This window comes from Sphaerulina musiva (genome assembly GCF_000320565.1).
Source record: "Sphaerulina musiva SO2202 unplaced genomic scaffold SEPMUscaffold_1, whole genome shotgun sequence".
In the NCBI taxonomy this organism is placed as follows: Eukaryota; Fungi; Ascomycota; class Dothideomycetes; order Mycosphaerellales; family Mycosphaerellaceae; genus Sphaerulina; species Sphaerulina musiva.
This window is the reverse complement of record NW_016017383.1, coordinates 997,862-1,023,374: the sequence shown is the minus strand read 5'-3', so window position 1 is coordinate 1,023,374 and position 25,513 is coordinate 997,862. Positions and strand designations below refer to the sequence as shown.

Below are 25,513 nucleotides of genomic sequence, written 5' to 3'. Positions count from 1 at the left end.
ATGGTTTGGGATTTTTTTTTACTGTATGGCCGACCGCCGGGTCCCGCCGGCTGGTGGAAGCGGCTGTTGCTGTCCAAGGTATGTCTGTCCTAGGTTGAAGGTACAACAATACCTCATATTAATAATAATAACGTCCGACGTAGCAGTACGGGCAGTACGGCCGGCCGGCCGGCACGCTTTGCGAGAGTGTGAACCAGGAAGTATCTAGTCTGATATTCATATATGCCATTGGTGTTATGGCCTAGTGACGTGTGTGTAAATGTGCTTTTCTAGGATCTTTTGAATTTTTTTTTGAAACGCCTACCAAGATGAAGAGGAAACGGACCGAGAGGCGACTCTCTTTTGCTCTACTGTATGTATCCTTTCCCACCTTCGCCTATCTCACATGGGCATACTGCAGATCTACCTACAGACAGGTTTGTCTCCATCTCCGAATACGCAGGAACAAGGAACGTGCGTTTTCACGGGTAGCATGTCAGTATTGGAATAGATCGGAACTGCCATGTACATGTAGTAGAGCCACATCAGTGGCGTTGGTAGAGAGGCCTGGTCGATCGTGCATTATGCTTGTCCACTTTGGCAACTGTGCAACTGCAGATTAGGTATCAAGGCATGGAATTTTGCCACAAGTACTACCTAAGTACGGTATGGAGCATGTGCCGAAACAGGAATGCATCCATCTGAACTGCGCAACGCAGTCGAGGCTGCTACCACAACGTCCGCCACCCATGTGCCGCGGCAGTGATGCCGCACCAAGCCTGCACGAACCCATCTATGAGCGCCAGACACCCCGAAAACGCCATCCGTATGCCGTCGTCGCGTTGAATTGTCATCTACATCGTGCCCGCTTCTGCTCACAAATGTCCGTCATGGTCGTTCAGGTTATGAAGGCCCATGTCCTGGCTATCGTGCTTCTCGCTGCCATGTGCTCCGTTGAGTCGGGGTCGGGCATCGGCAAAGCTATTACCTCGCGACAGTCGATCGACACGCTCCTTCTTCGGCAGACGACCTTCTCCGTCTGAGCCGGAGTCACGAGCAACGACCTCACCACTCTCCGCAACAGCCACGCCGTGAGCTGCCATCTTCACCTGCTCGGGCTCCGCCTTGCCGAGCGAGACGGCCTGCTGCGCGCTCTCGAGCACCTTCATCTTCTTCGTCTCGCCGCGGATGCGCTCAAGATGCTCAAAATACGTGTCTTCCACAGGAGTGACGTACTTGCCACAGAACACGCCAACCTCAAACTCCTGACCAGGGCCACGAGGGCTCTCTTGTGCACATGCGGCTTTGAGATCGTCCAAGTTTTGGTAGATGACGCCGTCAGCGCCAATGTGCTTGGCAATGTCGTCCACGGTCCGCTGGTGCGCCACAAGCTCGTCTTTGCTGGCAAGATCGATTCCGTAGATATGCGAGTGCGTGATAGGCGGCGCGCAACTACTGAAATAGACCTTGTTGGCACCAGCTTCGCGAGCCATGCGTACAATCTCGCGAGAGGTGGTACCACGGACAATGCTGTCGTCCACGAGCAACACATTCTTGCCTTTGAACTCGATGGGAATGGCATTTAGTTTGGCACGCACGCCGCGTTGACGGGCTTTCTGCGATGGCATGATGAACGTGCGGAAGATGTAACGGTTCTTGATGAAGCCTTGGCAGTATGGCTTCTTGAGGTGCTTGCTGACAGCATAAGCCGATACAAGGGCGGTCTCTGGAAGCGGAATGACAGCGTCGATATCTCTCAGTTCTTCCGGGGAAAGCTGCTTCTGGATGGTCTCGGCCAGGCGGTAGCCCATAAGCTGACGACTGCGGTAGACGGAGATTCCATCGATGATGCTCTCTGGTCTGGCAAAGTAGACGTACTCAAAGATGTCGGGAGCGTATGTCATCTGTGGGCTCACCTGCCGGAATGCGGGCTTCTTGCCCTTCTCGATGATGACAGCTTGGCCGGGAAGGATGTCTTGGATATTGGTGTAGCCATTCTGGTCGAGTGCAACGGACTCGGACGCCATCATGTAGTCCATGCCTCCTGGGATATCCTCAGATTCCCTCTCTCCAATGACCATGGGACGAATGCCATAGGCGTCACGGAAGCCAATCAAGCCGAAGCCAGTCAACATTGCAGTGCATGCCCAACCGCCTTTACACCTCTGGTACATGCGCTCCAGCGCACTGAAACAATCTTCGGCATTGATTCGGGCCTTGCCAGTCTCGTTCAGCTCGTCGGCGAAGACATTGAGCATGAGCTCGCTGTCTGACTCGGTATTGATGTGTCTGTGTGCAGTTTGATCCAGATATTCCTTGAGCTCTGGTGCATTGATCAGATTGCCATTGTGAGTAAAGCAGATACCGTATGGAGAGTTGACATAGAATGGCTGCGCTTCCGAGTTCGCGCTGCTGCCAGCTGTTGGGTATCGCAGATGTGCCAGCCCCATGTATCCTGGCAGATCATTCACTCTCCGTCCCTCTTGGAAGACCTTGGAGGCTAGGCCGTTGCCCTTGCACTGGTACATCTTTCCACCTTTTGAGCAGGTCGCAATGCCGCACGCATCTTGACCGCGGTGCTGGAGGTCTTTGCGCATGTCAGTCGGTGATGGCTGCACAGGCGAGCACCTCGAACCTACAGTACAGCGCTTGGTGAAGCTCAGGTGCCGCGTCAGCGGTCTGGCTGGCGAGGATGACAGCAAGAATGCCGCACATGACGGATCGTGGTGTTGGTGTGGTTCAAGAAAGTCTGCGAAGCCATTGCAGTCAGCACTTGTCGACGTACCCTGGAGAGGTGGAAATGAGCGAGCGGGCGTGCTGTATGTAGATCAGGATTGGTGTTTCATGCCATGACGGCTAAGTCTAACATCTATATGGAAACCATAGTTCATCATCGTAGCGCAGGAGGAGCGGTGTCGTCTCACGGCCAGACATACTTGGACCTCGATTTTCCTTTTTTTTCTCTTCTCTTTCTTTTCGTGCTAGGGCGGGACTCGGGCGGAGGGGCGCGAGGGACGCTGTCGTGGACGGAGGGTCGCGTCGCAGGGTCGTCTTATTGATGCATGGCGCAGGAGGCGGCAGGAAGTCGGGAGACTGGCGACGAGTCTTGCGTGGACGTGGGTGTACATCGTTCTCACGCACAGTGAAAAAGCTGAGAGAAGAATTTAGCCGTGAAGAGGAAAATGACGGACGGGAACCGGGGGGAGTGGCTGATTGCCGAGCCGAGAACTCCGACCGACATCACTTCTCTTGCGACGCCATCCCATCTTCACCACAAGACGCGTCTTGTCGACGCCGTCCAACGCGTTCTCATCCTCCACCGCTTATCTGAGCGCGCGGCATCGAGCGTGCGATGGTATCTGGTGGTCTTGCACGTCGTCCTCCGCTCCGCAGCGCCGTCGCAGCGACGTTTTTCCTCTATCGCGCCCGAAGACTTGACAAAAAGAGCTATGGTATACAGAGGGACAAGGTCACGACGGACCTCAAGATCGTTCAATCAGGAACATGCTCCCCTACGCGGTGGTACTCGTCACCACATATGCTGCGGGCAGAGCGCTGGCGTAGTCCCGACTTGCCGTCCTTACTTCACTTCACTTCACTGCAGTTCACTGCACTGCACTGTACTTCACTTCGCCTGTCTGAGAGTACTCTTTAGCTACTGATACGCCCTGCCTCACAACGAAACGCATGACTAAACTCTAATCATGGGTCAGTCCCTATTGTTATCTTTGACAGTCAGTCCAGCTTATCTTTGACATCGTTGACATCTTTGATAATCCAATTCTTACACGTTTGTTACTGCCGACAGCGGCGCGAACAAGCTCAAAGGCCTGATGTGGACGTGCTGACCTTTGTGCCACCTCAACGCACAGCTCTGATTGGCTCACACAACAAACATTTCTGCAAAGTGAGGCTTATAAGACTTTCGCACTTGCATCTGCGCTCTTCTAACTGCATCCACCAACACAGCTCAGGCGAGACACAGACACAGGAACTTGCCGCTAGCCACTCGCCACTGAACCGGTCTGGTCACTTGCCGCTAGCTACTCTCTACTGAAGCGCTCTTGTCGCTTCACTAGTCAACTGTTGCCGTCGTCGCAGCAACTGGAAATCACAAACGCGAAGATGTCCGGCTTAAGTCTTGATCCGCCAGGCGACAGGCCATCCAGCTCCCACACCGCAGAGACAGTGTCGCGGACGATCTCGCCCTATAGCTCCCGTACCATGTCAGGTAGCCCAATCGAAATTGATCTCACAAACAGTGATGGTGAAAATGCGGGCAACGAACCACGCTCGAAAGGCAAGGGAAGAGCGCACCCCATGCTACCCATCGAAATTGCAGACACGCCCTCGCCAGCAGCCACTCAAGCCGAGTATGACATGGATGATGAGGACATTCCGCTACCAACCCCTGAAGACTTCGAAGAGGAAGACAGCGATCTTCTGGAAGTTGAGATTATCACTAGACAAGAATTTGAGAACCACACACGCTACGCCGCTGGCAATGAACTTCCCTTCAACCATGAGATCGCTCCCTATGCGCCTCTTCTGGGCAATGGTCGTCTCGAAGCAGGTGAAGACGTTGAACTGATTGATGGAGATTTCCTTCGCGTCACTCACATAGTGCGGGACAAAGCTCTGCCCCGTGCTGACCCTCTCGCGTATATCTTGCGTGGCATTTTGCTGCGACGACAGCGGAGTCTAGATAACATGTTCTCTAGGACGACCAACGAGCTCGCAGCCATCATTCTGGTGCCGATGGATGACAATCGCCCACATTTTGTGTCTGGACTGGAGGACCGACCCCTCACTTCATTTGTGTGTATTCGGGAGATTGTGTTCACCAACGCAATCTTCCCACAATTCTCTTTTCGAAATCTTGAAGGAGCGGCGCGAAAATTCTTTCGAATGCCATGCGGAGACGGCCCTCTTGCCATGACGTATTTGAAGAAGGACAAGGCAGTGGAAGAGGCCCGCCTCGTATGCCGCATGAAGGTAGTCAAGCGATACATTATGGATGGAAAGAGGGAGAAGTTGGTCTCGAACGCGTTTCGTCGTCTCTTGCCTGATGAGGCCGACCCCAAATATAGAAAGTCCCCAGTCGAGCTGTTCCGGGAGTGGCGTGAAGGCTGGCGTGAGCAGACAGATCGGCCAAAGGCTGCAGCCGCTTCGCGCAAGGCCTCCGATCTATCAATTACTCCAGCCTCATCGAGAAAGCGCAGCGCAGACGTGATCATCCTTGATGACTCTGACGATGACAGACTTTCGTCTGCGAAGCCACCCCAGACGCCAATACTGAAGACATACAGTCTGTTTGACTTTTTCTGTGGCAGTGGAGGCGTCTCGGAAGCGGCAAGACTTGCTGGCCTAAACGTGAAGTATGCCATTGACAACCAGAAATGCGCAGTGCGCACACACCAGAAGAACCATCGCCGATGCACGACAATGCATAATGATGTTGCAGATTTCATCGCAATGGTGAAGCCCGGTGCAATCCAGGTCGACGTAATCCACTCCTCGAATCCATGCCGATACTGGTCCTTTAACCACACGATCGCTGGAAAAGACGACGAGATGAACGAGGCCATTGCGTATACAGCGGAGGAAGCTGGAAAGAAGTTTCGGCCTCGCATTTTTACATTCGAGCAAACACCAGGACTCTGTGGAATTGAGAAGCATCGCGCAAATTGGCAGCTATTCATGCGTCAGCTCACTTCTGTCGGCTACGATGTCGAGTGGCGTGTGATTAGCTTTGCAGACTATGGCAACCCTCAAGCTCGCAAGAGGCTGATCATTTTTGCAGCTTGGTATGTCATATGCTTTTCTCGTTCATAAAACACTTACTAACTCCTTCGTAGTCCTGGCCAACAGCTTCCAGAATTTCCCTGTCCAACTCACGGTAAGCCTGGCACAGGACTTCGCGGCTACAAGACCGTCAATGAAACGATTGGTAACATGCCTCGTGGTATTACATTCCACAACCCAGATGTCATGCGCGAGAAACACCGCAACAAGCCATACAACATGCCTCCGGCTCCTGGCCACCTACCTTTGAGCCATTTGGTAGATAGAGCCGGACCGCACGCACTGCACCCGAACGGCAAGCGCCAGTTCACTCTTCGTGAGGTACTCCGTCTTCAAGGGTTTCCCGACACATACCAGTATGCGAGCGATACGCCAGGAAAACCCATCACGCACAGGCAGGGCTTGAAGATGGCTGGCGATGCTGTGCCACCAAAGGCCTTCAAGCCTTTCATGGAAGAGTGCAAAAAAGCACTGGAGAAGACAGACAAGGCCATCGCCGAGTACGTGCCACCACCACCGATCGTCATTGATGATTGAGCTCTTTGACGTCGAGAATTGGGACAATACGATTGTCAGCATGTGCTTACAGCAGAATTGAAGATCTGGCATGGTAAAAGTCTTCCATAGCTCTCAGCGACATCACAGTAGGGTGTAGCGCGGAATGCGCATGTGCAGCACTCTGCTGGAAGGATTATCGTCGCGCTTGTGTATGAAAGATCAACAACAAGTCGCACGACAAGACCAAAGCAAGAGGGGTTGGCTCATCCGGTGCTTTCTAGTACTAATGGCATGTTAGATTTGTCTATAGCGACTCAATCACACAGACCTGAAAAGAATCTTGCCGGCGTGCTTCTCAGCACGCCAGTCTTGGCTTGAGATAAATCTTCGACCCCTCGGGGTGGTGTCAGCTAATAGTCCAGCAATTTTCATGCATCATGTTTCTTCTGATGCACCACGGGACCGTGTCCTCTCTCACCCATCATCCTGGGCTTCTCAGCAGGTAGCGGATCGCCACCATTTGCCACAGTCTCTTGCAAGCCAAAAGATCCAAACACCTCCTCCTCCTCCTCCTCCTTCTCCGGACCATGCTGCCCCTCTTTTGACTCTGCGTCCGCTTTCTGTCTCTGTTGCCGCTGAATCTCCTCCTTCCTCCTCAACCCCTCCTCTCTCTTTCTCTCCCTCCTCACATCCTTCGGCTCCCAATCCCCAGAGTCTCCCTTCCTCACTTCCTCCCCCTTGGACTGTAGCAAAGCCCTCGCGAATCTCTCCTTTCTCTCCTGATTGGCACCAAACCTCTGATTGGCCAGCTCCACCAAAGTCCGGAGATAAGCTTCCGAGACCATAGGATGGATCTTTCCCGAGTCAGAATCCTGCCAAGCAATAATGCTTTCTAACGCGAGGCCTTGTGTTCGTATTCCAACGTTGGGCGTTGGCTCGGTGCCTGTGATGCTCGTAATTCCTGACTCGCGAAACCCCGCCGAGAGCGCGGAGGAGAGGCAGTGTTGTGCTGAGGCGAGGGAGGAGGTGAGGATGTGGAGAATCTAAAGAAGTCGAAGAGAAGAAAGAATAAGACCACAGATCAGGGAAAAGAAGGGGCATGAGATAGCTGTGTATGTGTATGTGTGTGTGTGTGTGTGTGTGTGTGTGTGTGTGTGTGTGTGTGTGCGGAGGGATGAAGGAGCCACTTACCATGGGTTCGAATTTGAAATGTACAAACCTGACCTTGACTTGTGGAGGAGGAGCAGTAGCAGAGAAGGAATTCTCCGTATTCCCAGCGGAAAGTTGAAATAGTTCCAATAGCTTGCCTTCCTCTTTCAGATCTGTCAAGTTTACCGGATCATGAGAGACGAATAACCACTTTCCACCTCCTTTTCCTTGTTGACTTGATGATGAGGAGATGTTCGTGCTGCCCGTATCATGATCATCATCATTACCATCATGGTGATTATCATGGTCGATTTTCACATTACCGGCTCCTTCCAGAAAAACAGAAATTCTACCCGCGCAACTACTCGTCGTCACGTAGCCCTCGGCCTCATTGATCTGATTTACAAGCTGCCGGATGTTGGGATCCACAGCTCCGATGGGTGACAAGTCCGTGTATTCTTCCTCGGGTCGGTTGAGTTCTTGCAGGATCTTCTGCTTCTTTGCGGAGAAGACGGTTTGTTTCGGGGGCATTGTCTTCAGTTTAGACATGTACGAGTGGATGGAATCGCTGACTGTTTGCATGTGGAAGGATAAGTGCGGTGGATGCCGCGAGGGAATTTGGGTTATTCTTTTATTGATTAGGCGAGATTAGATCATCAGATGCTTTTGGCAGCTTGAAATATGCTGTTAAGATCAAAGTCCAGAATTGATTCTCAAATCAATTTGAGAAATGTTTTTGAGGTTGACTTCCACTAGCGGCCGTTGCTTCGACAGGGGCTCTCATTGGCTAGAGCAAGCAACATGGGTCGACATATCAATTGTCTTCACCAAGACCTCGCTGACTGTTTGCATGTGGAACAGAATGTGCAGTAGATGCTGTAAGGAAACTTAGTATCTTGGTTTACTAAGTTTAAGCTGCGGTAGTCTGCGCTGTGTGCAAGAAATATCAGCATAACCGAGTCAAGTCTGTCAAGACCAAGTATAGATTTGAACGTTTGTAGAACATTTGCTCAATGTTTTTGACGTCGACTTCCACTAGGGGCCGTCGCTCAAACAGGGGTTCTTATTGGCTAGAGTCAAGCAATATACGTCGACACGTCAAGTCGTCGTCGCCAAGACCTCGCTGTCTATTTGCATATGGATAATGGAGGGCTTGCACGTTGAATGCTACGAGTACGAGGGAATTCGAGCGTCTTACTATCGATATACAACTATCGTCCATTTTTGGTCGATAGCTAAGTAGACAGGTGTCAATAGAGTAAGCAATAGTAACCGGAAACTATCGACATACTTACTATCGACACAATTATCGACAGAGTAGACGAGGCCTAATGTTTGTAACGCTGACCTCCACTAGCGGCCGTCGCTCCAACAGGGCTGTTCATTGGCTAGAGCCAAGCGACATGCGGTACAGTACCTACCTACCTCCTACCTCCTACAAGACTTCTCGAGATGAGTCGAGCGTACTGCGAAGTTGACAATGATAAGCAAGGTGCGGGCAGTGAGTTATTGTAGAGCAGGCCACTTTACACTACCGAGCAGCCCGTACAAAACGAACTACTATGTCACGCAGTCAACAATATCAGCCAGGACTCTCCAGAGCGCATCGCAGGATTAACTGTTGAATTGCGCCGTTTTTTGCTTCTTTTTTGCTCGTCCTTCAGTTTGCGACTATTGGGTTGCCGCTGAGCATAAGAGACGCGCGGAGAATAGTTGCTGCAAGCCATCAAGCACTATTTGGGAACAAAGAGCAGCCAATGGTCGACGACACCACAGTGCGCCACGCCTAGGAGCTGTACGCAGTTGATTTCAATATTGACAATGAAGCTGTCAGGCAGATGATATCGTACATCTTTGCTGGAACACGGGATTCAGCCTGTCTTGGAGGGCTATCGGCTCGTGCTGATCTGGAATCAAATGGGGACTGACCTCGAGGCCCTGTATCTCGGTGCACCTATCAATGGATCGAGTTGCTGCAGCCACGGCGAAAAGAAATACAGAGAGGACATCACTCGCCACCTGTGTCGAGAACGAGAGCAGCTGTCGTGATGGACGATTGATCAGTGTGATTCTGATTGAATTTGGCCATCAGATACATGTAAGGGGAGCAGACGTGCAACGAGCCATGTGAAAAGAATGTGGTGTTTGTTAGTGTTACCGAGTGCTTGTCAATGCCGGCGTTGTTGCGAGAAGCCCACGGGGCAAAAAGTGGCTCAGGTGGGTCTGTGATTGGACGTGGAGTCACTGGAGTGAATGAATGCCCTGGCTCTAGAATACCTTAAAGCCCTGCTGAGAATAACACGATCGGCTGTAAGCTTCGCCGGGAAACTCTTTTTTTGTCTCGTCAGTACTTCCTAGTGCGTGACCGTCCCTGATCATCGTAGTGCCAAGGCAGCCAAGTACGAAGGAGACGACGAAGCATCGCCATCATACGGCTGCAGGCACCGTAAGTCTCTCATCGCCGTCTCTCTGACCTCCTCTCCACCACCACCACCACCAACCCCCACCACCACCACCAACCCCCACCACCACCACTCACACCCGTCACCTACCTGTACCTCCTCCTCTCCCTCCTCCACCGCCGTTGCGAGGACATCCTTTCCGCTCGTTTCACACCGCCGCTACTCTACGCTTCGCCTCGCTTCGCCACGCCACGCCGTGTCACTTTGCGCGCGGTCGTTACTGCCTCTTGCCCGGTCAACACGAGTGCCAGGTCGCTCCGCCACCTCCGTGAGCCACTCGCATAACCACGACTACACCGCGGCGAGCTTGTCGAGAGTCGATCTCACCGAAAGCGACTCTGCATTGCGGTCTTCGTGCGCCTTTTCACGCTTCTGGCCAGAGTGGCCACCATCTCCTTGAGGCGTCAGCACCACAAACACCGCCATTATGAAGGTCACGGCGGCTTTCAGCGCTCTGCTGGCAGCGCGCTCCGCGGCCGGTATTAGCCTCGATTTGAACGATCCAAACAGCATCAAAAGCGCGGCGCGGACATGCGCAGATGGCATGTTGAGTTTCTACAAGGGCAATCTCACAGGAGGAATTCCAGGTCTGCTACCTGGACCGTACTACTGGTGGGAGGCCGGAGCCATGTTTGGCGCCATGGTCGATTACTGGTATTATACTGGAGACACCACATACAACGACGTTACGACCGAGGCACTGCTGTTCCAGGTCGGACCTGATGAGAACTACATGCCTCCCAACCAGTCAAAGTCGTTGGGTAACGATGACCAGGCTTTCTGGGGAATGGCAGCCATGTCAGCTGCGGAAGCCAACTTTCCCAATCCTCCACCAGATAAACCACAGTGGCTGTCGCTAGCCCTCGCGGTCTGGAATTCACAGTCTGTTCGATGGGACACGACGTCCTGTGCAGGTGGACTCAAGTGGCAGATCTTCACCTTCAACAATGGTTACAACTACAAAAACTCCATCTCTAATGGCTGCTACTTCAACCTTGCGGCGCGTCTGGCACTGTATACAGGAAATACCACCTATGCTGATGAGGCCAATAAGATGTGGGACTGGGTCCGCTCGGTCGGCCTGATCAGCGACGAATACTTTGTTTACGACGGTACTGATGATACACTCAACTGCACCGAGCTGAACCACATTCAGTGGTCCTACAACGCCGGTGTCTTCCTCTATGGCGCAGCTACCATGTGGAATATTGTGAGTGCTTCTCATCCTGTCAGTCATAATCGAAGCTTACTGATAATTTTTAGACGCAAGGAACGCCCGATCAAGACAAGTGGCGCCAACGGACCCAAGGCATGTTTGATGGCGCCGCAAAGATCTTCTTCCAGAACAACGTCATGTATGAAGTAGCTTGCGAGCCCTCGGGAAACTGCAACATTGATCAACAGTCCTTCAAAGCCTATCTCTCCCGTTGGATGGCGGCTTCGACCAAGGTCGCTCCCTGGCTTCACGATTCGATCATACCGCTCCTTTCAAGCTCAGCCACGGCAGCTGCGAAGTCTTGCACAGGCGGAGCAGGTGGAGTGTTTTGTGGCACAAAATGGACAGAAGGTACCTTTGATGGTGCCATGGGAGTCGGTCAACAGATGAATGCGCTCGAAGTCATTCAGAGCAACCTGATTGACTCTGTCCAAGGTCCTCTTGGAAACAAGACTGGTGCTTCGTCCGTCGCTGCTAATCCCGACGTCGGACTCGGCGGAGACAAGGACCCACTTGCGCCTCCCAGTGCTATTACCACGGCGGATCGCGCGGGCGCTGGTATTGTGTCGGCTTTGGTAATCGTTGGCCTGCTCGGTGGTGCTTGGTGGATGGTAGCATAATTTTTGGAGAGTGGGGTATTAGGACCGACCGCATAATGGTAATGTCATTGGTAAATTGCCCAATGGCACAATTGGCACAAACTTGAACATGATCATGGAAAGCCACATAGGGGGGGGTGAGGGGAGAGAGATGGGGCGTTTTGTAGGGGACAGGATTTTTTCCAAAGGAACATCGACGGACAGGTGTGTACACTACTACATGCTTTTGCAATGACGAAAGAAATACGACTTGTGTGTGTTGTGTGTGTGCGTGTGTGCATTACATGTACATGTACCTCCATATATACAGTGGGTTTATATGGAGCGCGGGCATTATTTCTGTGGACTCTTTTTTTTTTCCACTTTTTTTTTGCTTTTCATGTACGGTACCTATCTTACCTTATGTACATGTATGTATAGCGTCTGCGACCTATCCATTCTATAGGTACCTAGGTAAGGTAGGATTATAGGTACACTCGAGAGATGATTACAACAGCTACCTATCTTATATACATGTACCTGACTTTTAATATCAAATCTTACTCGTTTGTTCCTCGTTTGTTTGAATATATAGTTTAGATAGGTAGTACCTACCTGTAACTTGGAAGCTGTATACCTTAATCAAGTAATGAAGAGGGAGGGAGGAGGATCTTAGCAGTCGCAGATCCCATCCTATTAGGAGGTAAGGTAAGGGGTATCTCTTAGCTTAGGAGGTAGCTTATTTCTTCGTGGCGCAAAACGACAACTTGACAACTTGACAACAACAATGGATGGCAACACGGGGATATAAAAAAAAGGAAATCAGGTATCATCATCTAATTTATGTTTCATGGATTTTTTTTTTCTATTTGTTTTTTGCTTCTTCAAGTGAATTGGTAATGGCACTCGCGGACATCACTACCACCATTATCATCACCACCTCACTCACTCTTCAAGGTTCCCTTCTCTCCCTCTCTCTCCAACCACCTGGAGGTGAGAAATGGCAGAGTTGTGCCCGAGAACCAACAACCAACACAATGACCGAAAAAGAAGAAGAAAAAAAAAGCAAAAGCAAAAAAGCACATCACCTCGCTAGCCTTTTTCCATCGCTAATCATACAGAACATCATAAAAAAACAAGATGTATTTATACCAGATTCGGTCTTTCCCATCACACGTCACACTCTTCCCTTCTTCTTCTTCTTCTTCTTCTTCTTCCATTCTAAGCAACGCATCAAACTGCCTGCTTTACCATTCAAAGAACTTCAGTTCCACACTGAGGACATCTCTTGCCTTGAATGACCCAAATAGTCTGACCTCGAGAAATGCAACTTGGGCATTTCTTACCTGGGACCTATAAGCAGTTCGAGATATCAAATCAGTATAAGGTATATAAAGATTTGCAAAGGTACAGACCAGACCAGAATATAATCTTTGTGGGGGGATTGGCATGAAATGAGAACTTACAGGACGCTCTCGTACACCGGACATGCCAATGGTCAAGGAACTGGTCTCTGCGATGAGAGAGCATGTGCTGGTGTCGCTTTCGAAGGAGGAGCAGGCAGTGAGAGGTGGGAGTTGTTCGATGCCGAGACGACGAAGTCTCTCTTCACGTTGAGCGTTGTAGGTCATGGTGGTGGTGTTGGTGGTGTTCGTGGTGGTGGTAGTGTTGGTAGTGAAGAAGTGTGATGTTGTTGGATTTGCTTTGACAACAAGACTGAGGAACTTGATCGAAGGTCTTGCACGGAGAGTAGTGGTGGTGTTGGTAGTAGAAGTGGTAGTGGTGGTGTGAAATCGATTGATGTCCGATTAGCAAAAAAAGGGAGCAGCAAAGGAAGATTTATACCAAAGAGTTGGCATTGTCGAAAGCGGGCAGGTACAGGCTCGTGAAGCATCGGGTCAGTAGGGAAGTGTATGATAGCAGGCAGACGGATGTAGCAATTGGAAGTCAGTTGTGACCTGTCATTTTTCCGAGAAACAGAGATGGATAGAGAAAGAGCGAACAAGCTAATCTGCGGTGGATCCGAACACTAAGCCCGGTAGGTAGAGAGGTAGCTTTGAAGCCTGCCTGCCTGCTTTGACTCTCTTTCCCCCCCGTCACCCGTTACCCGTCACCCGTGGACTGTGACACCAGCCAAAAGCACAGGCCGGACAGTCGGTATCGAACCGATCGAGTCCATACATACCTAACCTAGGTACCTGTACTATCTTACATGTAGCTACATATCTCGACTGCACATGGCACAATAAACAGCGCTCAGGGCATGCGTGATTAAACATCAATATCCTTTACTTTTTTCCGCCTGCTAGCTGACCCGACTTCCGCGTCGGCTTGGCGAGGGCTAACTAAGAGGTAAGAGGTAGGTAGTCCGACCTGAACCCCAAGTTGGTCCTTCAGGCTTCATTCAAGCCATGGCCGGTAGACAAGGCACGAAAAGGCGAAGCGCGAACTCAGTCTTGTCGAACCGGGCACGTTACATGTACGGCAAGGCAGGTTAAGGTACAGGTACAGGTAGATAAGGTATTTGGCGCAATGGCGACACGTCAATACCGCAATACCGCCCTCCGAAACCGCGGCAGAATGTATGTGTGTGTACCTATCTACATAAAGTAGCTGGCAGTTGTACTGTATACAGTAAGTTGTCCCTAGTAATAGTAGTATTAAGAGGTTAGGCCGTACCCGATTAGGTGCAATCGTACTGGTCTGCCGGCAAGTAAGCCGATTGTCAGCTTTCACTCCGAGCGTATAAAGTACAGGTAGTAGTATAGATACAGTACAGGTACCTCCTACCTTACCAATTACTTACATCCTCGTACAGTAGTGCAACAAAGGGCCAAGTTTCGCGTGTCGGAAGCCGTGTGCCAGACTGCCCGCCCGTGCCAGATGCTAACAGCCTACCAGGTAGATATGAGTCCCAACGTGTGCGAAGGTGCAACAAAAAGGTGCGAGCGTTGGGCTGTTACACCACTTTTACTTTTTACCTTTTACCTCCAACCTCCTAGGAGGTAAAAGGTAGGTAATGTGACAAAGTGACAAAGTCAGCAGTAAGTGGTATGGTGTCACGTGTGAGACTACCTAACCTGTACTGTGAGAGTGAGACTGTGAGAGAGAACCGTAAGAGAGTTCCTCCAGATAACCCGATCGATGCCACATCCCTGTCCCTGCTGTGTCTGTTTTGGGAACCTTGATGAGAGATTGAGACTCTGAAGCCTGAAGCCCGATCCCAGTCCCGGTCCTTGTTACTCGTTGCCGCTTACTCCAAAACTGTCCTGCCACCAGTTTTTTTTTTGTCTTTTTTTTTTTTCTCACATAGGCCGCATGGGCGGTATGGTAGACCGACATGTACAATTCATGTATGGATTATGATGAATACGATGCGTCAACCTCCTCCTCCTCCTCCGCATCCTCCTCCCTGGTAGCCAACAATAAATACCTTACTTATTGCTCTCGGGGGTGGGAGCTGGGCAGCATCTGGTACGTGCCATCCGAGTCCTGCCAGGCTGCCACACAAATGCAGACATGGCCCTTCTCGGCTTTCTTTCTCATCGCATCATTACCTATCATCAGGTACCTATAAACGTACATGTACATTTGTACCTACAACTATCTGCAGGGCTGCCGGACTATTATGGATCGCGGCAGCCGGCAGTGACTGTCCGACCATTCCCAGCAATTGGATACATCTGTTGCGTTCGTGCATACCGTGAGGAAGGTACGTACATTCATCACAAGTACAGCGAACCGAGCAAAAGACACGAAGCTACCTGGTCGCTGGAAATCTGCCGTGACTTGTGACTGGTCACTGAATCACTAGTGAGAGTAGGTAGCCATGCTACGAGGTAGTATGATGCTACCTACCACACGTCTCAAAAGACAATCCGGTGCGGTGAGAGAGGTAGTGCGAGTGAGGTACTGCTGCTTCTCACCGAACTTTTGCCATGTCCTTGATGATGCCTACCTACCTACCTACCTACCTGACCTATGCAAACTCTATGCACACGTCAGCATCGAGCGACACGGCGCACATGCTGAAGTCATACCGTAACCTCGTTATCTCACTGCTCTTCCATCCACTGGACACTCGTGTGCACCAACAGCTTTGCGCCATTGGCCTTGTAGTCTTCTCCTCGCAGGTGTAACAGGACCAGTCCGGTCGGCATCCGGTCCAATCGATAGCATGCCCACCCAAGCAGACTATCCTTCTGGTAGGAGTTATCGTCCATGACCTTGAATCTGATCGCCTGTTAGCACGGGTCATTGTTGGTCTGCGCGGACGTGTCGAATATCAATTGGCAACTAGCGAGGATCCCTGGCTGACACTGCGTAAGCGCTGTATGCCGGCAGTGGCACGGCCGCCCTGCCGCACGATAAACGAGCTTATCTACCAAACTCCCGTCGCCCACACGCTGGGTATTCGTCAGATTGGCGCGTGCAATGCTTGGGTGGTCCACAGTATCAGAAGCTTGTGCCGTACTGCAGACCATCGCACGGAGATGCGCGGCTCCACGCTTCCAGGCGCGCTAATTAATGGACCGTGGACCGTGGACCGTGGACCGTGTGCACTGGAGACCCTCGAGAGCGATTGATCGCATCCCCAGAATCAGGATTCGGATGGCTTCTTCCCGCCCACTAGTAGCATTACACCCGCTCCGCCATGCGGTATTGCATTCCAGATCGTCCTGAGCACAAGCATCTTGCGAGACCGTAGTCCAGAGTGTGACCCGGGGCACCAATGTGCAGATAGCCGTACGTGCAATGTTACCTACCTCGCTCATCCTGACCAGCTTCTCGTTCCCAGAAGCCCGAAGGAAAAGCGGTGAAGGCGCTTGAGGGGAAGATGGATGACGGCGATTGGGTGGAAATGAGAGAAGGAACGTACCTGACGAAAGACAACTCGGGCACGATACTGTGCACTCCTTTGAAATCCAACATCTCGTCGTACTCGGGATCTCTCGTTTCATGGACTCTGGTTCGGCGCTTCCACTCCCCGCCCTTGTTCTGTCCCTCTTTCGGAATCACATTCTTCTCAAATTCTGCCTTGCTCTCAATGTGCAACTCGCATTTGACGTAGGCATCCGGGACGCTGTTCGATGTGCCAAGCGCTTGTGCAGCATACACCCGAATGCACAGGTCGAGAGACTTTCGGCCTGCTTTTGGCTGCTCGACCTTTTCTTCTACTGGCAAGTAGCCTTTCGGTTTCAAGACGTAGCCACCTGTCGATTCGAACTGCGCGAAATTAAGCATGTTGGCAGCATCGAGTCGTTGATAATTGAGAGCAACAATCTGGACTCCTTGGCGCCAGAAAGGCGTAGGGTCCAGGTTTGTGGAGCGGAGCCGTGTTCCTTTGGGATAGGCGCGCATCAAATAGTGAAGGTTATGCTTGAACAGCTTCTCGGGCTGTTCTTCACAAGCTTCCAATAGCTTGCTCTCGCCGAGCGAAAATACATGCGTGGGAATAGTTGCCGTCGGATCGTCAAAGCCGCGAAAATGAAAAGCACGTGTGAATATGCCCATGCTTCCTAGTCTTTCGATGATCTTGCTCTTCTTCGTGGCCTCGACCTCTTCATCCGCAGCTGATGATTCTTCATCATCATTATCGGCTTGTGCTGCTCTTGCTTTCTGTGCAGCCACGAACTTGACCTTGACCTGCCAAGGATTTAGCGCAATTCAACAATCCTCACCACCAACACCGTCGCAACACGGGCCCATGGCATTCTGCCATACTATGCCGCAGCTGGGAAGAAAACAAAACAGCTTACCAGTATCTTCCTCTTGAGACTCTCGAGTGGAGGCAGTGGTGTCGTATCGGAAAAGTCATCTGGGAGTTTGAGAAGGAACTCACTCCAATAATCGTGCATAAGCTCGCAGACAATCTCTTGTTGCGATGGACTGCAATGCACTTCTAGGCTGACAATGAGAGGAAGTGCCGTCGTCTTGAAGGCATATAGGCGCACCACTTCACATACCTATCCTTTTGTGAGCGAGCGCCCAGCGGGACTGTGAGTAAACAAACCTTTCTGAACGAAATCTCTTTCGTGGCCGTATAACCGTGGTACACGACCGGCTCCGAGCGATCAGAGGTTGTTCTCCACGGTGTGGGCATCAGATCGTCAGTTGCAGGCGAGTCTGGTGTAGGCTGCTTGGGATCCGATCGTGAGCGGAGTCGGTTCAGCTTCTTCTTCAGAAATCCGCTCAGTCCGTTTGCATCGCTCGCTTGGCTCTTGTCGTCCTCCGCTTCAGAGGACGACGGTGAGTCTCCATCCCAGAGATCAATCTCGATGCAACGACAGCCCTGCTTAAGGGCGTGCTTGTAGGATTCCTCGCTCGATTTCGACCAGAGCTGATTCCCAGAGAGGTCTGAGGTCACATGAGATTACAGATTGCTACGCAGCCAAATTTTCAAGCAAGACTTACAGGTATTGTGGCTGCTGGAGATGAAGTAGTGTGGAAGAGGGTGCGAAGTATCAGCTTGCACTGGCAGCGGCTCCGATGACTCCGGCGAGTCTAGACGTTGAAGAAAGCTTTCGAGCGTTACATCTGAGCCGAGAGTAGACTGCTCGAAGACTGCAGTTGCATATTTCGTGATTGCTGGGGACAACGCAAGATTGGAAGCCATCGCGTGACGGCTAGCCAGCTGTTGTTCCTGTCCTGTCCTGTCCTGTCCTGTTTCCAAATCTCGAAGCACAGAGTCCTCACAGCAGGCGAATATGAGCTTGCTTTATCAAGTCACACGCGAGCTACGCTGCTGCGCTGCGATGTACTTTCCCTGATCGCAGTGCAAACGACAGGCAGCGGCGACGAGCAAGCTGATGCCCGATGGAGCGATGCTATATCACCGATAGGACTTGTCGCACTGCGGAGCTCAGCTAGCGAACATGAAGTTGTGATCTTGCAAGTTGCGGTGAAGTAGGAGGTAGGTCTCGCTGGCGGCTGGGCGCAATGCCAAGATGTAGGATGACGCTGGTTTCCCTCGTGGTCACGACCCATCATCTGCATCAGTCTACCTGACCTCCTACATGTACCCTTTTAAAAGAGGACAGTATATTCTATAAGCGCATACACCCACAGCCGATGACCATGAGTTGCAACATGTCGCGCAAAGAGGCTGAAGAACAAGTAAGCAGCTGGGGATTCCAGCATGTCTTTACGTGGTCCGACCGGGCGTAAGTCTACACTCGCATACATAAGTACCTACCTCCTAGCTGGTAGGCATGCGTGGTTCTCGGGCAACGAAGTTGACAGTCTCTTAAGCAACGCGCACTATCCACCGCACGCCCACGCGGGCTTGACTACTCATTTGATCCTGTCGGGCGAGCTTACAATCACCTACCCAGACGATGCGAACCCAAGTAAAGAGACATTCGGTCCGGGCAGCAGGCTGGACGTCGATGCAAAGAGGCGACATGAAGTTTTTGTAGGGAGCGCGGGCTGCACCTATGTCATTGGAGAGTGACATTAAGGCACACTGAGATGGAAAGTATAAGGTAGCACATCTGCTGCCATGATTGCGACAGAGCAGGATGGGTTGTGTTGGGCGTCCGATCCGTCGTGTCTTGGTTGATGGCGGGACCAACACGGTATAGGGAGGGCACACGTACATGTAGTCTGGCTATGCATAGATGGCCGTGTTGGTGACATGTGGAGCATTTGCAGCCGTTATGTGCGTGGACTGTGTGCTTGAGGTGCTGGAGAGTTGCTATTCACTCAACCGAGAAGGAAGGGTGAGGCAGGAGGTCACTTCCAATCACTTTCTACCGCAGAAGGCGCCTTCCACCGGGGAGAACAGCTTTGAACAGCGGTCGCTCCTTCATTTGGACACGCTTCCACCTCGAACCCAATCCAAACTGCGTGCACCTACATTAGGACCTGAGTGCCTCTTCAGACATCACCGCCGACATCACCGCCGACATCACCAACACAGCATTTGACCACTTAGCCTGCATTCATTGAGGAGAATGCCGCCACAGGAACACGCCTACACCTACAAAACAATTACGAGAGTACCGCCACCGCCACCTCCCTCGTCGAAGTGTGACGCGCCCAGCAGCGTCGCGACTTCCAGCAGTACCTCCAGTGAACCATCAACGACGACGAAGCCGCGTCGCCACCAGCCCCCCTTCGACTCGAAGTCTGTCATAGCCACAGTCATGAACTCGTCACGCCAACCCGCAGTCACAGACGTTAGCGATGTGCCCCCGCTGGCCGTCTACCACATCTGCTGCATCTGCAGGAAACCTCGCAGTGCACGCTACCATCGTGAACACCCAATCCCGATAGATGGTCACCCACCGCCCGGCGGCATCTGTAGACGCTGCCGGGTAGTGGAAGTCGAGGAAGATCGCAGCCTCGACGTCCATGTTGTTGGAGAAGGAAGAAGTAACGACATCAGGATTGGTGTCGCGAGCTTCGTGCCGGAAGAAGACCCCGGGACTCACAGACGTACTCAACGTATCTTGAAGGAGCCCGAGTGGCTTGAGCTCGAGATGGACGGGTCGATAAGATATGAGGTCGACGATGTGCGCAGCAGTGGCTCAAATGTGACGCCTCCAATCAAGACTCGAGAAAGTGTAGTCTACAGATACGTCCGCCAGCCAAAACCTCCCCAACCACCCCAGCCGCCTCATCCACCTACAGGCCCTGCTGGGAACACGACTCGAGAAGAGGTGGTTTACAGACAATCGCCCGCCAACACAGGCCCTGGTGCAGTTGTTTCGCCTCCGGAGTTAGACATGGACGTGCAGCAAGCTGCAGGTCATTTCCGTAGGGTCACTATCCCTCCTCCTCCTCCAAAAGAGGATGAAACGGAAGTCGTGGTGATGCTCAATCACACACCAGGGGGCATATCCAACGACGGCGCTTGTGATTCCAGTTCCGCCCACGAATCATCAATTTCGAAGGCCAAAGTTCGGTCAACAACCTATACCGAGCCTGAGATACGTAGACTGGCAAGGGAAGAGGTCGAGAGGTATCGACGATTGGAGCGAAAGATTGAAGCGCACAAAGATCCTTACGCTCATGGCAGGATCGTCGAAATTCAACGCGTGCCCGTCGAACGCCGTATTGAACAGGATAGAGACGTCACAGCTGAGCTGCCGTGGAAAGCATCGCAGTCGATCCCGCGCAGGGACTCTGCTCTAGCCACTATCGGAACATCTTCAACCTCAAATGAGTTAAATGCGAGCAACCTACAGCAAAGCCAGGTAATCGCGGACAGGAAGACTCGCGATAGTGTCGCCTCAACGACTTCCTCGCTCTCGGCTGCACTCTCAGACAAGACGCAAATGCCAGTCGATGATCGCAAGCTTCATGCCTATCGCCACGTTTCCGCCCGTGGGCAGCCCTTTCAAAACGCCAAGCCCGGAAGCACCTCAGCAGCTGCCGACGTTGAAAAGCTCCCCAGGCGAGTTGACGAACTTCAACGAGAATACAGTCGCCAGGACCGCAGTCAGGCACAGTCTCAAACTGTGGACACGGTTATCTATCAACAACATCTGGCCCACGAGGGTTCGCAACAAGCCCCAGATACTGATACGGAAGTCAAGCTTGCTCACTCGAGAGTGGAGAAAAAAGCGGTTCCTCGTTCCCCTGATCGTGAGTATGAGTACGTACGTCGTGTTGTGACACCCATCACTTCGCGAACCCTCCAGCCACGCGATTCAGCACCTCGATACGAGGAGAGCAACGAATATCTCATTTACCGAAGTGTACCGCACTCACCCGAGCATGCTGTTACTGGAGCTAGAAACCATCTGGAGAGCATACGCCGCCGGGTTAGTGACGCTTCGAGCCGTGTGCACTTTTCTAAGAAACTGGGTAGGTCACGCTTGTGCACAGCACCACAGCAAGCCACACGCTAACGAACCACAGACATATCGCCTACCCCTCCCGAAAGCGATGCGAGCTCGTCCGAATTCCGGTATTACCGTGGTCGTCAAGAAGCCAGCCTGAGTATGGGCAACGACGTCCCAAACCGCGCTCCTCGTCGAGACCCGGTTGCACTACAGCGCAAGGCCACACAACCTCTTGGTCTGGCTGCTGGAGGAGCCAGTGACGGTACACAGCCTCCACCTCCTCTCAGCGAAAGTCCGACTCGAGAGCAAATGATGCCAAAGTCAAGACGGGGTGGCTATGGCCCATTTGTGGAAAAGGAAAGAAAGAGCTCCAGCCTGAACGTCGAGCATAGTAGCCAGAGTAGTCAGAGCCGGCACACGGGCCACCCAGCCCACGATGGCTACGGCCCTTACGTACGAGAAGAGAAGAGAAGCGCAAGCGTGGACGTTGAAGATGGGAGCACGGTCGCCAGTGGTTCATGGCACAGCAGCGAGGATGATCCATACGACAGACGACGAGGTCGCCGCTGAGAAGGCGGTGCCTCGAAGCCCAAGAAACCCATCAAAGAGCACTCTTTGATGACACACATTGGAGAACCTGTTTTGAAAATGATCTCGGAGGTGATGAGGCAGAACTTTTAGGTAGTCGACGTTGGTGTACTCCTTTGTCCTAACGATTAAGCATTCATCAACCAAGCCCGCTTCTTCTTCGGCCCACGACCAGTTCGCCTTGGTTCTTGTAATCTTGCGGCGTCACATCCATGTTAATGTTAAGCGTAACCAATAGGCTTTAAACGATATTTGGCACGGAGCGAATAGTGAAGCCGGACAGAAGATACCAACAAGGTCAGCCCCTGTTGCATTTGTGCCATTACTTGACACGTCATCGGTGGTTGGACGGCGCATGTGACTGATGACTCCAACTTGTTCACTTTGGAAGCCTGATTGTTGCAGGTTTTAGGAGGTGTATGCAAGGAGTGAATTTGACGATCCTGAAGGAGAAAATGTGCACAAATATCACAGTCTCTGCCCCCGTGTGAGTCGTCTTTCCTGGACACGAACATCAGGTTCATTTGCGTGTGGATTCTCGCGCATAGCGACAATAACAACAACATGCGACTTCTAGCATTGCTACCAATTGCTTTGTGTATCACGTCTCTCGTGTTGGCCTTCCTATGCCTCTTTGCGGGTTCCCGACGCGGGTTTATGGAAGACTATGCTATTCTTACGGTATGTTTCATCCTCTCTTTTTTTTTCGCCCTTCCTTTTCACAAATATGCATCTATATCACTCCATCTATATACCAGACATTCAGGTCAAAATTTGCTAAAACCCTCTTCTTTTTAACAGCTCAACACGTCCCGCCTCGGCCAAAACATCTTCAACACGACCGAATCTTCCTCTAACCCCTTGGTCAATTTCCTCGACAACATCTCCAACACCATCGAATCCGAAATCCAAGACGGAATCACCGATGTGGCGCAACAATTGGGTATTCATGATTTTTACTCGGCACATCTCATGACTTATTGCGAAGGGTATTACTATTACAACAACAACAACACTCGCGATAACGATAACAATAATAACAACAATGATGATGAGGACGCGAAAAAAAACATCACCAAATGCTCCAACCGCACAGCCCTCTACAACTTCAACCCTCAAAAAATTCTCCAACAAGAACTCGACGCATCCAAGACAGGAATTGATTTATCCGATCTCAACTGGCCCTCGGACATCTCCACAGGATTAAACGCATTACGCATAGCCGCAAAAGCGACTTTTGTCCTCTATTGCATCGCCATCGGATTTATCGGTATAGCACTACTCGCAGCCGTAGCCAGTATATTTTTCGCGGGCAGATTGAGTGCGATTTTGAATGTGATAGCGGATTGGATGGCGTTTGTGACGTTGGGGATTGCGAGTGCGATTGCTACTGCTGTGGCGGTGAAAGGGGCGAGGACGATTAATAAATATGGTGGAGAGGTCGGGGTGAGTGCGGATCGAGGGAACAAGTTTCTTGTCATTACGTGGGTTGCGACGGGGTTGTTGTTGCTTTCTTCTGTCGTGTGGTGTGTGTTGGCTGTTATGGGGAGAAGGAGGTACAAGGCTGGGACTGTACCGAAGTATGGTTGAGTCTTTTTGGGATGGGGGATTGGCGAAGCATTGTGATTTGATCTCTTGGAGAGGAATGTGACGGGAAATATATTTCATAGACCAAGTTGCTACATATGAGCAAGACTTCTGGAAATAAGAGATTAATTGCACTATGTGTCAGACTGAGCGCAAGCGCGATGATGATGATACCTCACTCTTGCGAAAATGGCAGTACTGCTAGTACCACCCATGCCCATCTTCACCGAGCTTCTGGTTCTTCGGGTTCAAGCTCAAAAGGCGTTGACCCGGGATATGTCCACTCATGGCGCTCTCGAAAATCCCTCCAACCGCTCTCCTTCCAACATTACTGAAGCTCTGATAACCCTGCTTCTCCCTCTGATTCTCCACTCCATTGATCGCTGTCCACTCAGGAGACGTATAAGGACTGCTTCCATCTCCCAAATCACTCCACCTCGTCACCACAATCGCATGCTTGAATGCAAAGTCCTTGTCATTCTTATCCTCCAGCAGTCGAACCTCGACCAGATATTCAGTGGGACATTCCGGACATCTTCTCGCCGGTCTACACTCATCGCAACCTCGTACAATAAAGTCTGGTCGTGCAGCTGCACGATCAATGATGAAACCTCGTTGCAGTTGCTTATGGATGGGATCGGGAGGCGATGGGACATGCGATAACATGCATTTGCAAATTCGCATGAGGTCGCCATCACGCCAATGCGCACAAACAGAAAAGAAGGGCGTATATTCTTCACGATCGTAGAGTATATGGCGTTCAGCGGTTTCCGTGAGTTCCTTGGCTGGCGGGGCAAAGGCTTGCGAGACGACTCGCATCAACAGGCGATCGTCGTGGATCATGTAGCGAGTGTGGTGAGACCAGCCGCTGTCCTTGCACTTCCAGCGACGGGCGAGATTATTAAAGTCAATGCCGTACGTGGGGCCATAGCGAGCTGCACGCAACGCGAGTTGGACGAAAGCATACGGCAGTTGGCGTCCATATGTGAGTCGAGTTCGTGGTAGAACGGAGGACTTCACTGCAGGGCAGGAGAAGATCGGATTGCCGACATAGTCCATCTTCAGCATCTCTTTCCCTGCTTGCGTGCGTCTGTGGAATTGGCTGCATGGAAAGCACAACAGATGATCGGGATACTGCTCGTCCATGGAGTGGAGAAATGTGTGCTTGTAATGCCTGTTCTCGGGCTGGTTCAGTGACTGGTACGGCAGAATACCCAATTTCCGCCTGAATGTCTTGCTCGACTGTGCCAGTAGTACAGCATCGATGGGATTGAGGTACCCGGCGATGCGCTTCCATAGCTCGTCTGGGAGAGAAGCGATGCGCTGTTCGTGCTCAGGCGACATGAGCATACCTTGTCGTCTGCGCCGCCGGACAGCATTGGCGTCCTTGTGCTCCTTGACAGCCTGGTCGACCAGCGTTTCCGCAGAGTCATTCATGCCGTGCAGCATTTCGCCGTGGTCCTTTTCCTTTTCCTTTAGCGTCTTCCTCCGCGTGCCCGCCATGGTGTGCTGGCCGCCGAAGACATCATAGCTTCTCTCTCCCAGCTCGTTCACATCGTCTGCTGGAGCAAACCGGGGGCCGGGGCCTCTTTTGCGCAGCTTTTTATTCTCCTTCCTCTTGCGCTTCTCAACAGCCTCCTTGCTTTCGCTGTACGTCTCCTCTTTTCTAAACGTCTTCCCCAGCCTGGCGACCAGTTTCGAGGAAAAGCTGTTCGGGTTCACGGGGCGGCCTAGGTCCATGTTGACTGCAGTGCTGTTGTATTCTCCTGCAAGCTAAAGAGTGCGGATCATGTAGCTGGATGTGGTATATCGAACGAGGCCACAGTTGTGATTCATCTGATATTTCTGGCTCGTCAGTGT

At 51.8% G+C, this 25,513-nt stretch overlaps 10 protein-coding genes across 10 annotated transcripts; 6 read left to right on the top strand and 4 right to left on the bottom strand.

Moving 5' to 3' along the window:
- Positions 1-551: 551 nt before the first annotated feature.
- Positions 552-3,095, bottom strand: SEPMUDRAFT_145765 (amidophosphoribosyltransferase). Its single transcript, XM_016903252.1, has 3 exons — positions 2,916-3,095; positions 2,619-2,728; positions 552-2,566 (listed from the first exon to the last, which is right to left on the bottom strand). Exons 2-3 carry the CDS (start codon positions 2,692-2,694, stop codon positions 855-857), a joined length of 1,788 nt encoding a protein of 595 aa, XP_016764654.1. The 5' UTR covers positions 2,695-2,728; positions 2,916-3,095; the 3' UTR covers positions 552-854.
- Positions 3,096-4,359: 1,264 nt separating this feature from the next.
- Positions 4,360-6,869, top strand: SEPMUDRAFT_55966 (S-adenosyl-L-methionine-dependent methyltransferase; the record flags this gene model as incomplete). The annotated part of the gene is made up of 2 exons (XM_016909384.1): positions 4,360-5,786; positions 5,838-6,869. 2 exons carry the CDS (start codon positions 4,360-4,362, stop codon positions 6,319-6,321), a joined length of 1,911 nt encoding a protein of 636 aa, XP_016764653.1. The 3' UTR covers positions 6,322-6,869.
- SEPMUDRAFT_55964 (uncharacterized protein) lies at positions 6,072-7,962 on the bottom strand (the record flags this gene model as incomplete). Its single annotated transcript, XM_016909383.1, has 2 exons — positions 6,072-7,325; positions 7,474-7,962. 2 exons carry the CDS (start codon positions 7,960-7,962, stop codon positions 6,711-6,713), a joined length of 1,104 nt encoding a protein of 367 aa, XP_016764652.1. The 3' UTR covers positions 6,072-6,710.
- A 1,996-nt stretch (positions 7,963-9,958) lies between these two features.
- On the top strand, positions 9,959-12,038 carry SEPMUDRAFT_145763 (glycoside hydrolase family 76 protein). The gene is made up of 2 exons (XM_016903251.1): positions 9,959-11,103; positions 11,157-12,038. The coding sequence occupies exons 1-2, from the start codon at positions 10,321-10,323 to the stop codon at positions 11,727-11,729; spliced, it is 1,356 nt and encodes a 451-aa protein (XP_016764651.1). The 5' UTR covers positions 9,959-10,320; the 3' UTR covers positions 11,730-12,038.
- Positions 12,039-13,153: 1,115 nt separating this feature from the next.
- Positions 13,154-13,442, top strand: SEPMUDRAFT_145762 (uncharacterized protein; the record flags this gene model as incomplete). Its single annotated transcript, XM_016903250.1, has 1 exon — positions 13,154-13,442. A coding segment is annotated over one exon (222 nt), but the record flags the coding sequence as incomplete, so codon positions are not given.
- Positions 13,443-15,532: 2,090 nt separating this feature from the next.
- On the bottom strand, positions 15,533-18,546 carry SEPMUDRAFT_145753 (PLC-like phosphodiesterase). The gene is made up of 5 exons (XM_016903249.1): positions 18,102-18,546; positions 17,701-18,044; positions 17,447-17,653; positions 16,567-17,333; positions 15,533-15,920 (listed from the first exon to the last, which is right to left on the bottom strand). The coding sequence occupies exons 1-5, from the start codon at positions 18,301-18,303 to the stop codon at positions 15,743-15,745; spliced, it is 1,698 nt and encodes a 565-aa protein (XP_016764649.1). The 5' UTR covers positions 18,304-18,546; the 3' UTR covers positions 15,533-15,742.
- Positions 18,547-18,698: 152 nt separating this feature from the next.
- SEPMUDRAFT_145751 (uncharacterized protein) lies at positions 18,699-22,206 on the top strand. The gene is made up of 3 exons (XM_016903248.1): positions 18,699-18,850; positions 18,939-21,500; positions 21,555-22,206. Exons 2-3 carry the CDS (start codon positions 19,643-19,645, stop codon positions 22,046-22,048), a joined length of 2,352 nt encoding a protein of 783 aa, XP_016764647.1. The 5' UTR covers positions 18,699-18,850; positions 18,939-19,642; the 3' UTR covers positions 22,049-22,206.
- On the top strand, positions 18,777-19,140 carry SEPMUDRAFT_137294 (uncharacterized protein; the record flags this gene model as incomplete). Its single annotated transcript, XM_016902834.1, has 2 exons — positions 18,777-18,850; positions 18,939-19,140. The coding sequence occupies 2 exons, from the start codon at positions 18,777-18,779 to the stop codon at positions 19,138-19,140; spliced, it is 276 nt and encodes a 91-aa protein (XP_016764648.1).
- Positions 22,207-22,573: 367 nt separating the features above from the next.
- Positions 22,574-23,718, top strand: SEPMUDRAFT_145750 (uncharacterized protein). The gene is made up of 2 exons (XM_016903247.1): positions 22,574-22,747; positions 22,868-23,718. The coding sequence occupies exons 1-2, from the start codon at positions 22,631-22,633 to the stop codon at positions 23,654-23,656; spliced, it is 906 nt and encodes a 301-aa protein (XP_016764646.1). The 5' UTR covers positions 22,574-22,630; the 3' UTR covers positions 23,657-23,718.
- Positions 23,719-23,724: 6 nt separating this feature from the next.
- SEPMUDRAFT_145749 (uncharacterized protein) lies at positions 23,725-25,499 on the bottom strand. The gene has a single exon (XM_016903246.1). It carries the CDS (start codon positions 25,391-25,393, stop codon positions 23,855-23,857), a length of 1,539 nt encoding a protein of 512 aa, XP_016764645.1. The 5' UTR covers positions 25,394-25,499; the 3' UTR covers positions 23,725-23,854.
- Between the last annotated feature and the right edge of the window lie 14 nt (positions 25,500-25,513).

Coding starts and splice junctions, on each gene's coding strand:
- SEPMUDRAFT_145753 (XM_016903249.1), bottom strand. CDS start 18,303: ATGGCTTCCAATCTTGCGTTGTCCCCAGCAATCACGAAATATGCAACT. Junction 18,045..18,101: donor CTCCAGCAGCCACAATACCT/GTAAGTCTTGCT, acceptor ATGTGACCTCAG/ACCTCTCTGGGAATCAGCTC. Junction 15,921..16,566: donor CCCGAGTTGTCTTTCGTCAG/GTACGTTCCTTC, acceptor ACAGGCGATCAG/ATTCAAGGTCATGGACGATA.
- SEPMUDRAFT_145751 (XM_016903248.1), top strand. CDS start 19,643: ATGCCGCCACAGGAACACGCCTACACCTACAAAACAATTACGAGAGTA. Junction 21,501..21,554: donor GCACTTTTCTAAGAAACTGG/GTAGGTCACGCT, acceptor AACGAACCACAG/ACATATCGCCTACCCCTCCC.
- SEPMUDRAFT_145763 (XM_016903251.1), top strand. CDS start 10,321: ATGAAGGTCACGGCGGCTTTCAGCGCTCTGCTGGCAGCGCGCTCCGCG. Junction 11,104..11,156: donor CAGCTACCATGTGGAATATT/GTGAGTGCTTCT, acceptor GATAATTTTTAG/ACGCAAGGAACGCCCGATCA.
- SEPMUDRAFT_145765 (XM_016903252.1), bottom strand. CDS start 2,694: ATGTGCGGCATTCTTGCTGTCATCCTCGCCAGCCAGACCGCTGACGCG. Junction 2,567..2,618: donor GCTTCACCAAGCGCTGTACT/GTAGGTTCGAGG, acceptor ACATGCGCAAAG/ACCTCCAGCACCGCGGTCAA.
- SEPMUDRAFT_145750 (XM_016903247.1), top strand. CDS start 22,631: ATGCGACTTCTAGCATTGCTACCAATTGCTTTGTGTATCACGTCTCTC. Junction 22,748..22,867: donor AAGACTATGCTATTCTTACG/GTATGTTTCATC, acceptor TCTTTTTAACAG/CTCAACACGTCCCGCCTCGG.
- SEPMUDRAFT_145749 (XM_016903246.1), bottom strand. CDS start 25,393: ATGGACCTAGGCCGCCCCGTGAACCCGAACAGCTTTTCCTCGAAACTG.